The sequence below is a fragment of the Pongo pygmaeus genome, chromosome 11 (assembly GCF_028885625.2).
Source record: "Pongo pygmaeus isolate AG05252 chromosome 11, NHGRI_mPonPyg2-v2.0_pri, whole genome shotgun sequence".
In the NCBI taxonomy this organism is placed as follows: domain Eukaryota; kingdom Metazoa; phylum Chordata; class Mammalia; order Primates; family Hominidae; genus Pongo; species Pongo pygmaeus.
The window spans coordinates 85659711-85670939 of NC_072384.2; the positions used below are offsets into that span (position 1 = coordinate 85659711).

Consider the following 11229-nt stretch of genomic DNA (forward strand, 5'->3'; position numbering starts at 1 on the left):
ATCTGTCTGTCTGTCTGTGTATCTGTGTTTATTTATACATCTACTTAGACAGATATCTATCTCTTGGTATATATCAGACTTTCTTTATCCCCTCATCTGTTGATGTACATTTGTTTCTATATATTAGCTATTGTGAATAATGCTGCAGTAAACATGAGAGTGCAGATATCTCTTCAACATACTGATTTCATTTCCTTTGGATATATACCCAGAAGTTGAATTGCTAGATCATAAGGTAATTGTTGAGGAACCTTCATATTGTTTTCCACAATATCTGTACAAATTTACATTTCTACCAACAATGTGCAAGGATTTCTTTTTCTTCACAATCTTGCCAATGCTTGTTGTCTTTTACTTTTTTGATAATAGGCATTCTAAGAGATCTGAAGTGGTATATCATTGTGGTTTTGATTGTATTTTTATTTTTAATAATTTTTTTTACTATTGAGTTGTTTCAGTTTTTTATATACTTTGGATAATAACACCTTATCAGATATATGGTTTACAAATATTTTATACAATTCTCTAGGTTGCTTTCTCACTCTATTGATTGTTTTACAGCAATGCAAAAACTTTTTAACTTGATGCAATCTCATTTTTCTATTTTTGCTTTTATTGCCTGTGCTTTTAGTGCCATATACAAACATTTATTGCCTAGATCAACATCAAGAAGCTTTGTATGTTCTCTCTTACAATTTTATGCCTTAAGGCCTTACATTTATATCTTTAATTCATTTTTTGTTGTTTTTTGTATATGATGTGAGGTAGGGGTCCAATTTAATTCTTCTGCCTGTGGACATACCATTTTCCCAACAACATGTATTGAAAAAATTATCTTTCCCTATTGTTCTTTTTTATGTTATTTTTAATTGGCATATAGTTATTTTCTATATTTATGTTGTTTTATTTTATTTTTAATGGGCAAATAGTTATTTTCTTTATTAAGAAAATATTTTATTTTAGGCTGAGTCATACATGTGCAGGTTTGTTTTACAGATAAACTTATGTCATAAGGGTTTGTTGTACACATTATTTCATCACCCTGGTACTAAGCCTAGTACTAGTACTCAATCATTATTTTTTCTGATCCTCTCCGTGCTCCAACCCTCTACCTCAGTGTCATTCCCCTCTTTGTGTCCATGTGTTCTCATCATTTAGCTCCCACTTATAAGTGAGAACATGCGGATTTGGTTTTCTGTTCCTGTGTTAGTTTGCTAACGACAATGCCCTCCAGCTCCATCCATGTTCCTGCAAAGGACATGATCTAATTCTTTTCTATGGCTGCATAGTATTCCATGGTATATATGTGCCATATTTTTAAAAATCTAGTCTACCATTGGTGAACATTTAGGTTGATTCCATGCCTTTGCTATTGTGAGTAATGTGCTGCAATGAACATACACATGCATGTATCTTTATGATAGAATGGTGTATGTTCCTTTGGGTATATAGCCAGTAATGGGATTGCAGTGTCAAATGGTAGTTCTGTTTTTAGCTCTTTGAGGAATCATCACACTGCTTTCCACAGTGGTTGAATTATTTACACTCCCACCAACAATGTATAAATGTTCCCTTTTCTCTGCAACCTTGCCAGCATCTATTATTTTTTCTTTTTAATACTAACCATCCTGACTGGTGCAAGATGGTATCTCATTGTGATTTTGATTTGCATTTATCTAATGATCAGTGATATTGGGCTTTTTTAAATATGCTGCTGACTGCATGTTTATCTTCTTTTGAAAAGTGTTTGTTCATATCCTTTGCCCTCTTTTTATTGGGATTTTTTTTTCTTGTAAATTTGTTTACGTTACTTACAGATGCTCAATATTAGACTCTTGCCAGATGCATAGTTTGCAAATATTTTTTCCCATTTTGTAGGTTGTCTGTTTACTGTGTTACTAGTTTCTTTTGCTGTGCAGAAGCTCTTTAGTTTCAGTAGATCCCATTTGTCAATTTTTGCCTTTGTTGCAATTGCTTTTGGCATCTTCTTCATGAAACCTTCACCAGTTCCTATGTTCTGAATGGTATTGCCTACGTTGTCTTCCAAGGTTTTTATAAATTGGGTTTTACATTTCAGTCTTTAATCCATCTTGTGTTGATTTCTGTATAGGAGGGGCCCAGTTTTGATCTTCTGCATATGGCTAGCCAGTTATTCCAGAACCATTTATTGAATAGGGAATCCTTTCCCCATTGCTTGTTTTTGTCAGCTTTGTCGAAGATCAGATGGTTTCAGGCCTATGTATCTATTTTTGTACCAATACCATGCTGTTTTGGTTACTGTAGACCTGTAGTACAGTTTGAATTCAGGTTGATGCCTCCTGCTTTGTTCTTTTTGTTTAGGATTTCCTTGGCTATTCAGGCTCTTTTTTTTGGTTCCATATAAATTTTAAAATAATGTTTTCTTGTTCTGTGAAGAATGCCATTGGTAGTTTGATAGGAATGGCATTGAATCTGTAAATTGCTCTGGGCAGCATGGTCATTTTAACAATATTAATTCTTCCTATCTATGAGCATAGTACCTTCTTCTACTTGCTTGTGTCATCTCTGGTTTCTTTGAGCAGTGTTTTGTAATTCTCAGTGCAGAGATCTTGCACCTCCCTGGTTAGTGGTAATTCTTAAGTATTTCATTCATTTTGTGGTTGTTGTGAATCACATTGCCTTCCTGATTTGGCTCCCAGCAGGCTATACATGCATGGCACCAGAATTGCTTCTGCTGAGGGCCTCAGGAAGCTTCCACTCATGGCAGAAGGTGAAGGGGAAGCAGGCATATCACATGGTGAGAAAGCAGCAGTGGGTGGGTGCCACGCTCTTAAACAATCAGAACTCAGAGTGAGAACTCACTGTTTACCATGAAGTGGTCACAAAGTCATTTATGGGGGATCCATTCCCATGACCAAAACACCTCCCACCAGGCCCCACCTCCAACATTGGGGATTATATTTCAACATGAAATATTGAGGGGACAAAACATCCAAACCATATCATTCTGCCACTGGCCACCAAATCTCATGTATTTTTTATATTGCAAAATACAATCATCCTTTCCCAATAGTCCCCCCAAATCTTAACTGATTCCAGCATTAATTCAATAAAATGTCCAAGGTCCAAAATTTAATTTGAGATTTAAGGTATATTGCCTTCACTTATGAGCTTGTGAAATCAAAAACATGTTATTACTTCCAAGATACTATGGTGGTACAGGCATTGGGTAGAATTTCCATTCCAAGAGGGAGAAAACAGTCAAAATAAAGGAGCAACATGCCCCATGCAAATCTAAAACCTAGCAGTGCCAACATTAAATCTCAAAGCTCCAAAATAATCTCCCTTGATTCCATGTCTCTCATCCTGGGCACACTAATAAAAGGGGTGGGCTCCCAAGGCATTAGGCAGCCCCACCACTGTGGCTTTTCAGGGTGGAACCCCCATGGCTTCTGTCACTGATTTGAGTCTAATGCCTACTGCTTTTCCATGCTGAGGTGGCAAGCTGCTGGTGGCTGTACCATGCTGGGATCTGGAGTGCAGTGGTCCTATTCCCACAGTTCCACTAGGTAGTGCCCAGTGAGGACTCAGTGTCAGTGCTTCAATCCCACATTTCCCCTTGGCACTGCCCTACTAGAGTCTTTCTGCAGGGACTTCAGCCCTGCAGCAGGCTTCTGCCTGGGCACCCTGCCTTTGTCATACATACTCTGAAATCTATATGGAGCTGCCAAGCCTCCTTCACTCTTGCATTTTGTAAGCCTGCAGACTAAACGGCACATAGAACCTGACAAGGCTTATGCCTTGCAATGTCCACAGTGGCATCCCAAACTGTACGTGGGCCCTTTGAGCTGAGGCTGGAGCTGGAGTGGCCAGGATGTGAGCAGCAGTGTCCTGAGGCTGAGCAGAGGATCAGTTTCCTGCTTCTGGCCCCTAAAACCATTCTTTCCTCCTCCTAGGCCTCTGGGCCTGTGATGGGAGGGGCTTTCCCAAAGACTTCTGAAATGCCTTCAAGGGCTTTTTTCCGTTGTCTTGGTTGTTAACACTTGGCCCCCTTTTAGTCATGCTAATCTCTCTAGTAAGTGATTGCTCCACAACCTGCTTGTATTTCTGTATTGAAAACACCCTTTCCTTTTCTATCACAAAGACAGGTTGTGAACCTTACAAATTTTTACACTTTGCTTCCCTTTTAAATACAAGTTCCAACTTTAAGTCATTTCTTTGCCCCAATATCTGATTATAGGTTGTTAGAAGCAGCCACATCATTTCTCGAATGCTTTGCTGCTTAAAAATTTGTTCTGCCAAATACTGTAAGACATCACTCTTTAAGTTCCACCTTCCACAAATGCCCAGGACATGGACACAATGCAGTCAAGCTCTTTGCTGAGGCATAACAAGTGTGACCTTTAGCTCAGTTCCTAATAACTTTCTCATTTCCATCTGAAATCTTATCAGCCTGGACTTCACTGTCTATATTTCTATCAGCATTTCAGTCACCACCATTTAACCAGTCTCTAAGAAGTTCCAAACTTTTCCTCATTTTCCTGTGTTCTTCAGAGCCAGAGCCCTCAAACTTTTCTTATCTCTCTCCATTACCTATTTCCAAAGCTGCCTCCCTGTTTTCAGGTATCTTTATAGCAATGCCTTACTTCTTGGTACCAATTTTCTGTGTTTCATTTGTGTTGCTATAAAGGAATACCTGAGGCTGGGTAGTTTATAAAGAAAATAGGTTATTTTTCTCACAGTTCTGCATGGCACCAGCGTTGCTTCTAGTGAGAGCTTCAGAAAGCTTCCACTCATGGCAGACGGTGAAGTGGGGGAGCAGGCATATCACATGGTAAGAAAGCAGCAGTGGGTGGATGTCAAACTCTTTTAAACAGACAGTTCTCATGTGAACTCAGCACAAGAACTCACTCATTACTGCTGTAAGGAGGGCACCAACTCATCCATGAGGGATCTGCACCCATGATCCAAATACTTCCCACCAGGCCTCACCTCCAACACTGGGGGATTACATTTGAAACTGATATTTGAAGGGGATAAAACATCCAAACCACATCACTCATTTTGTACTTTTGTGTGTTTTCATAATGGTGACTATCACCTGAGTTTAGAATTTTTTTTAGCTTTTCTTTTCTTCCTCCCCTCCCCTCCCCTCCTCTCCTCTCCTCTTCTCTTTTTCTTTTCCTTTCTTTTCTTTTTTTTTGTTTTTTTCTTTTTCTTTTTCAGATCTAGCTCTGTCAATGAGGCTGGAGTGCAGTGGAATGATCTCAGCTCACTGTAATCTCCACTTACTGGGCTCAAGCCATCCTCCCACCTCAGCTTCCCAAATAGCTGAGACTACAGACACATGCCACCACACCAGCTAGTTTTTGCATTTTTTTTAGTACACATGGGGTTTTGTCATGTTGCCCAGGCTGTTATCAAACTCCTGGGCTCAAAGCAATCCATCTGCCTCAGCCTCCCAAAGTGCCAGGATTACAAGCATGATCCAACACGCCAAGCCCAGAGCATTTCTTATAGGATTGGTTTAGTGGTGATGAATTCCCTCGGTATTTGCTTGTTTGGGAAAAACTTTATTTCTCCTTAATTTGTGAAGCTTAATCTTGTTAAATATAGAATTCTTGGCCAGCAGAATTTTTCTTTCAAAACCTTGAATATTTTATGTCATTCTCTTCTGGCCTGTAAAGTTTCTGCTGAGAAATCTGCTGTGTTATTCTAATGACGTTTTCTTTGTAATTGACTAGATGCTTTTGTCTAGCTGATTTTATAATTTATTCTTTCACTTTGACTGTAGTCTGGGACCCCAATTTAAACTTACATTAGATCACCTGATACTTTCCTGCAGGTTACTGAGCCTCTCTTAACTACTTATAAATCTTTTAAAAATACACATGCTTCAGTTTGTATAGTTTCTAATGCTATGTCTTTGAGATTATTTTATTTGTCTGTAGTGTCAAATCACACCAGTAAGTTTTTAATCTCAGATAATGAGTTATTTTACAAGTTCTATTGGCTCTTTTTCTATCTTAACATCTCTGTCCCTCATTAAATGTTTCTAAGGTCTATCCTGTTAATTCTGTCATTTTTGCTATTTCTCAATCTATTTCTGTTGACTAATATTTTTCCTAGTTATATCTCTTCTTTTCTTCTTTCTTTCCATGTATTACATGTTTTATTGCATACCGGACAGTTTTATTGCTATGCTATTGTCGAGTTTTGTCTGCTTTCAAAGACTGAAGAATTTTGTTTTAACAGGTTTATGTATGATCATGATTTTTTAAGGCTTATGTTTAAATGTTGTTATGGGATGTATAATGTCAGTTTTACCTTATGGATCCTTCAGTACTCCTAAATGGAGATGAATTTTCTGGGGTCTCTATAAGATGTGCTAGACATTCAACCAAGTCCCTCCTCTCTTACTAGTCATTTAGGAAATATTTTCCAGTCTTGTGTGAAATTGAGACTGATTCTTTTCACACCTCCACAGTAATCTTTTTTTCCACAAGAAGTTGTCATTTGCCTGGGTATCACACTAGATTGTGCAACTTAATATAGAGCTAAAAACTCAACAGGATGCCATTTTAGAAGCATGGACTTCTTCCTGTATATAGTGCCATATTTTCCTGGTATTATTCTCTACAGTTTGTAGCTGCCTTAGCTTTTTAAAATCTCTGTATAATTTCTAACTCCTCAAATTAGTTAAATCACCATAGTATGTTATTGCCTGGAAAGTGTCTTTAGTTAATAATATGTGGTAATTTAAAACTTCACTTTATCTTTATCCCTTTGTGCAGAGAGTACATTATTGTGATTCCTATTCTCCATAAGTGAAAAGATTATTCATATAGTCTTCTAATTTTCTGATTGATTATGGTAAGAAGGCTGGTCAAGTGTCAGTTATTCTGACTGCAAACCATCAAGCAGGATTTTTAACTACTGAAAGAGATATTATATATGTATTTTTTAACTACATGGTTCAAATTTTTCTGCCGTTGTATCATTTAAGATGTTTTTATTTGTAAGTAGGCTTGATCTCTTCTTTATCATTCTTTTTCAGGTTTGAAAACAAAGTTGTACTAGTTTTGTAAAGAGAATGAGAAAATTTCCACCGTTTTATTCCCCAGAATGTTCAATGTAACATTTAATAATCTGTTCTTTAAAGTTTAGGTAAAATGTGGCAGTTAATATTTGCATCCTATTTACTGTTTCCCCTTTGCATTTTTATGGTGATTACCTTTTCAAGTTTGCCATCTTTCCTTAGTCAATTTTGTTAGATTGTATTTTGCTAGGAAATTATCAATTAGACTCATTGGCCTAGAGGCACATGTAGTTATTATTTCAATAACTCTAATTTCTCCTAATTTTGTGTTTACATTATCTAACACTAACTAGTCTTTTCTCTCTTATTTCCCTTATTTTATTAGTAGTTTCAAAAGCAGCTTTCTTCTTCCTTGGTATTTTCAGAAGTTCAGATTTTTAATTCACTATTTGCTTGGGTTTCTTTTTTTAAAATTTTAATGTCTATTTTAGACCTTTTAAATTATGTTCTAGTTCTTTTAACATTTCTTTGAATGAATACCCTCTTGAAAAGACTGCACAAATTTGGGTATTTGTAATGACTCACAAGACTATATTGAGCATACCAATATAAACTGTATAGCAAAAGATATTGTGTGGCTAGAGAAAGAGAGGACAAGCAAGCATTAAGGGCCCAAGAATCATACAGGCACAACCTCCTCAGAACCCTTATTCACACATGGACACATTTCATTTGTGGATCTATATGAAAAAAATTGTTTTCTGGAAGCTCTCAATGTAGTAGTTCTTAGTAGGGTGTTTTTATGCCCCTCTGTTTACATAGCCAAGCCATGTTGTGTATTTGATTAATCTGAATGAAAACCGTTAGTAAACAAACTAACTCTGAAGTTCTCCAGGGAGGTTTGGGATCTTAAATTTCAAATCATAAATTGCATGGCCCTAGCTTGTGCAAAAATGAAAATCAGTTATCTAAGCTTCCACAGAGTTAAGGATAGAACACTCCCAGACCATCTGTTAACTCTATCTTCCAAAATTGTGGGTTGTTTTTTGTTTTTTGTTTTTTTTTTCATGGAACCTCATTCTCTCACCCAGGCTGAAGTACAGTGGTGCAGTATTGGCTGACTGCAACCTCTGCCTCCTGGGTTCAAGCAGTTCTCCTGCCTTAGCCTCCCGAGTAACTGGGATTACAGGTGTGCGCCACCATACTCAGCTAATTTTTGTATTTTTAGTAGAGATGAGTTTCTCCATATTGGCCAGGCTGGTGTCGAATTCCTGACCTCAGGTGATCCACCCACTTTGCCTTTTAAAGTGTTGGGATTACAGGCGTGAGCCATCACACCTGGCCGGGTTTTTGTTTTATTTAAAAATTACATTGTGCTGAGTGCAGTGGTTCATGCCTGTAAACCCAGCACTTTGGGAGGCTGAGATGGGTGCATCACTTGAGCTCAGCAGTTTTAAACCAGACTGGGCAAAATGGTGATACTCTGTCTCTACCAAAAATACAAAAACTTAGCCAGGCATGTTGGCACACAACTGTGATCCCAGCTACTTGGAAAGCTGAGGTGGGATAATGACTTGACCTGGGAGGCAGAGGTTGCAGTGAGCCAAGATCATGCCCGGGCACTCCAGCCTGGGTGACAAAGTGAGACTCCATCTCAAAAATTAAATAAAATAAGAAAAAATAAAAATTATAATAATAATAGCTTTCATGCTCTATATTTTACTATGAATGTACAACTCAACACTGTACATTTTGATGTCAGTTGTCCTGCTTTTCATTGGTTTATATGTATTTTTTAACTTTCCCTCCTAGAATCCCTTTCAGTGGTTGGACTTACGATTTTTCAACTTTAGGATTGTGTAAAAGCAATAAACATTCAATAGACACTGTATTTTAAGTACCTATACAACCATTCCATTTTTCACTTTCAGTATAGCAGTCAATCAATTATATAAGAAATTCAGCACTTTATTATAAAGTAGACTTTGTGTTAGCTGATTTTGCCCAACTGTAAGGTAATGTAAATGTTCGGAACAAATTTAAAGTAGACTAAACAAAGCTATTATGTTCAGCAGGTTAGGTGTATTAAATGCATTTCCAACTTAACATATTTTCAACTTATGATGGGTTTATTGTGATATCAACCCCATTGTAAGTCAAGGAGCATCTGTATATTTTTAGGAGCTCTTAGTTTTAATTCTCCATCTTTCGGGGGGCCCAATGTCTTGTTTTAAATGCTCTGACCAAACACTAAATTTCCAGATGTGGCCAATGTCCCTAGGGCAGGTATCAGCTTCAGCATTTGTTTACCACTATAGATTTGTGTTCTCATATTTGTTTTACCTTCAGAAAATTCTCCTATCTCTTTGAAAGTTTAGCTATTTTTCACAGTATGGCTTTAATGCTCTATACTGAATTCTAGGCAAAATTTAAAATATTTGTTTAGCATATTGCTCGAAACCACAGAAGAGATTTTTTGTATTAAAAATAGTGTTGTCTTCACATTTAATTTTCAGATATGGGCACTGTCTTTTTTTTTTTTTTTTTTTTTGAGACGGAGTCTTGCTCTGTCACCCAGGCTGGAGTGCAGTGGCGTGATCTCGGCTCACTGCAAGCTCCGCCTCCCAGGTTCACGCCATTCTCCTGCCTCAGCACCCCCAGCAGCTGAGACTACAGGTGCAGGCCGCCATGGCCGGCTAATGTTTTGTTTTTTAATTTTATTATTATTACACTTTAAGTTTTTTAATAGAGACGGGGTTTCACCGTGTTAGCCAGGATGGTCTCCATCTCCTGACCTCATGATCCGCCCTCCTGGGCCTCCCAAAGTGTTGGGATTACAGGCAATGTCAGTTCCTTTCTCTCTAAAATTGATCCACAGCAAAACATGTTAAGTACTGAAGATATATGTGGGAAGTCATAATCAGGTGTACACAAGAGTAAACAAAATACCGTGTAGCATGAGGAGTTTTATAATATAAACATGTTTAGAGTGCTTTGAGAGCACTGGGAAGGGTATTTATTCAGGTAGGTATCAAGGAAGGCTTTCAAGAGTTAACATAAGCTGAATCAGACCTAAAAGATGAGAAGTTAAAATACAGCACACGGTGTTCTAGACAAAAGAAATTGCGAAATCACAGTCCAGAGAGGCATGAGAAACATGATATATTTAGGGAACTGCAAAATATTGTCTCTGGACCATAGCATAAGTATGAAAGACTAGTCAGAGAAGACACTGGAGAGGTAGATAAGGACATCAGATCTTACAGTACAGGTCCTTGCTAAGGACTTTGGACTTCACTGTGGAGAGTCCCTGAAAGTCTGTAAACGAGGCAGTGATAACAGAGAATAAATACCTACTGGAGGATTACCATTTAGCAAGTTGCTGAGGATGGATACAAACTATGTAATTTTATTTTTCTGATAAATAGGACCTCAGGCTCATACTACAGACCCGGGTATATTTTCTTCTCCTGTTTACACAAATATGTAAGTACCTAAGGAATTATATATAATCATAAATAATTTTAATAATCACATAAGAGTGCTGCTCTTAAGCAAATGATTCCATGGAATCCTCCATTTTTATAGTTCTACTTGGATTTAGTGAAACTTAGTCTTTTGCAGACTTTCAGCACTAAGCTTAAGTTGTAGACAAAGTGAATCATTGTCCTATCCTTTCTCCTTCTCCTTATCTATAATCCAGCTATAGTCAGGGTCTCCATGCCACTTTCAAGTGTATCCGCATCATAGCCTTCTTTCGGTAGTTTCTCATGATCTGGCTTTATTTGTTTGCTTTTCTCTTCTTTGAAACACCTATGATTTCTTATGCTTTTTGAGATTATTGGCTGTCTAAGGCTGGTAAAATAGTTTATAGTATAAATGATTTAATCAGTTATTCCCCCACCCCAAAGGCTATTTTGCAGTTTAATAAAAAATAATAATCTCTCGTAGTGGAAATCATGGCACTTAGAAGAGATAGTTGTTAAGCCCAGGGACTTTTCATTCTTCAAACCTTAGTGACCACCTATTTTGTTGATGTTTATATCTGTTTTTCTCAACTCAAGAAAAGAAAGAGAGGAAAATATGAATCTAAGTAATGGCAGTGAGCTTTGTATTATTTTACACCCAATGCCATCATCTTTTTAAAACATCGACAAGCCAAATGAAGTCTAGGATAGACTTTACAAACCCCAAATTCCTATGAAGATGAT

General features: G+C 37.3%; 1 protein-coding gene across 2 annotated transcripts in view; it reads left to right on the forward strand.

Moving 5' to 3' along the window:
* Positions 1 to 11229, forward strand: part of FSIP2 (fibrous sheath interacting protein 2) — an 88595-nt gene that overhangs the window by 27641 nt on the left and 49725 nt on the right. For both annotated transcript variants that reach the window (XM_054478287.1, XM_054478288.1), the window contains exon 14: positions 10447 to 10504. In XM_054478287.1, coding sequence (XP_054334262.1) covers positions 10447 to 10504 — 58 coding nt within the window. The remainder of the gene's footprint in view (positions 1 to 10446; positions 10505 to 11229) is intronic.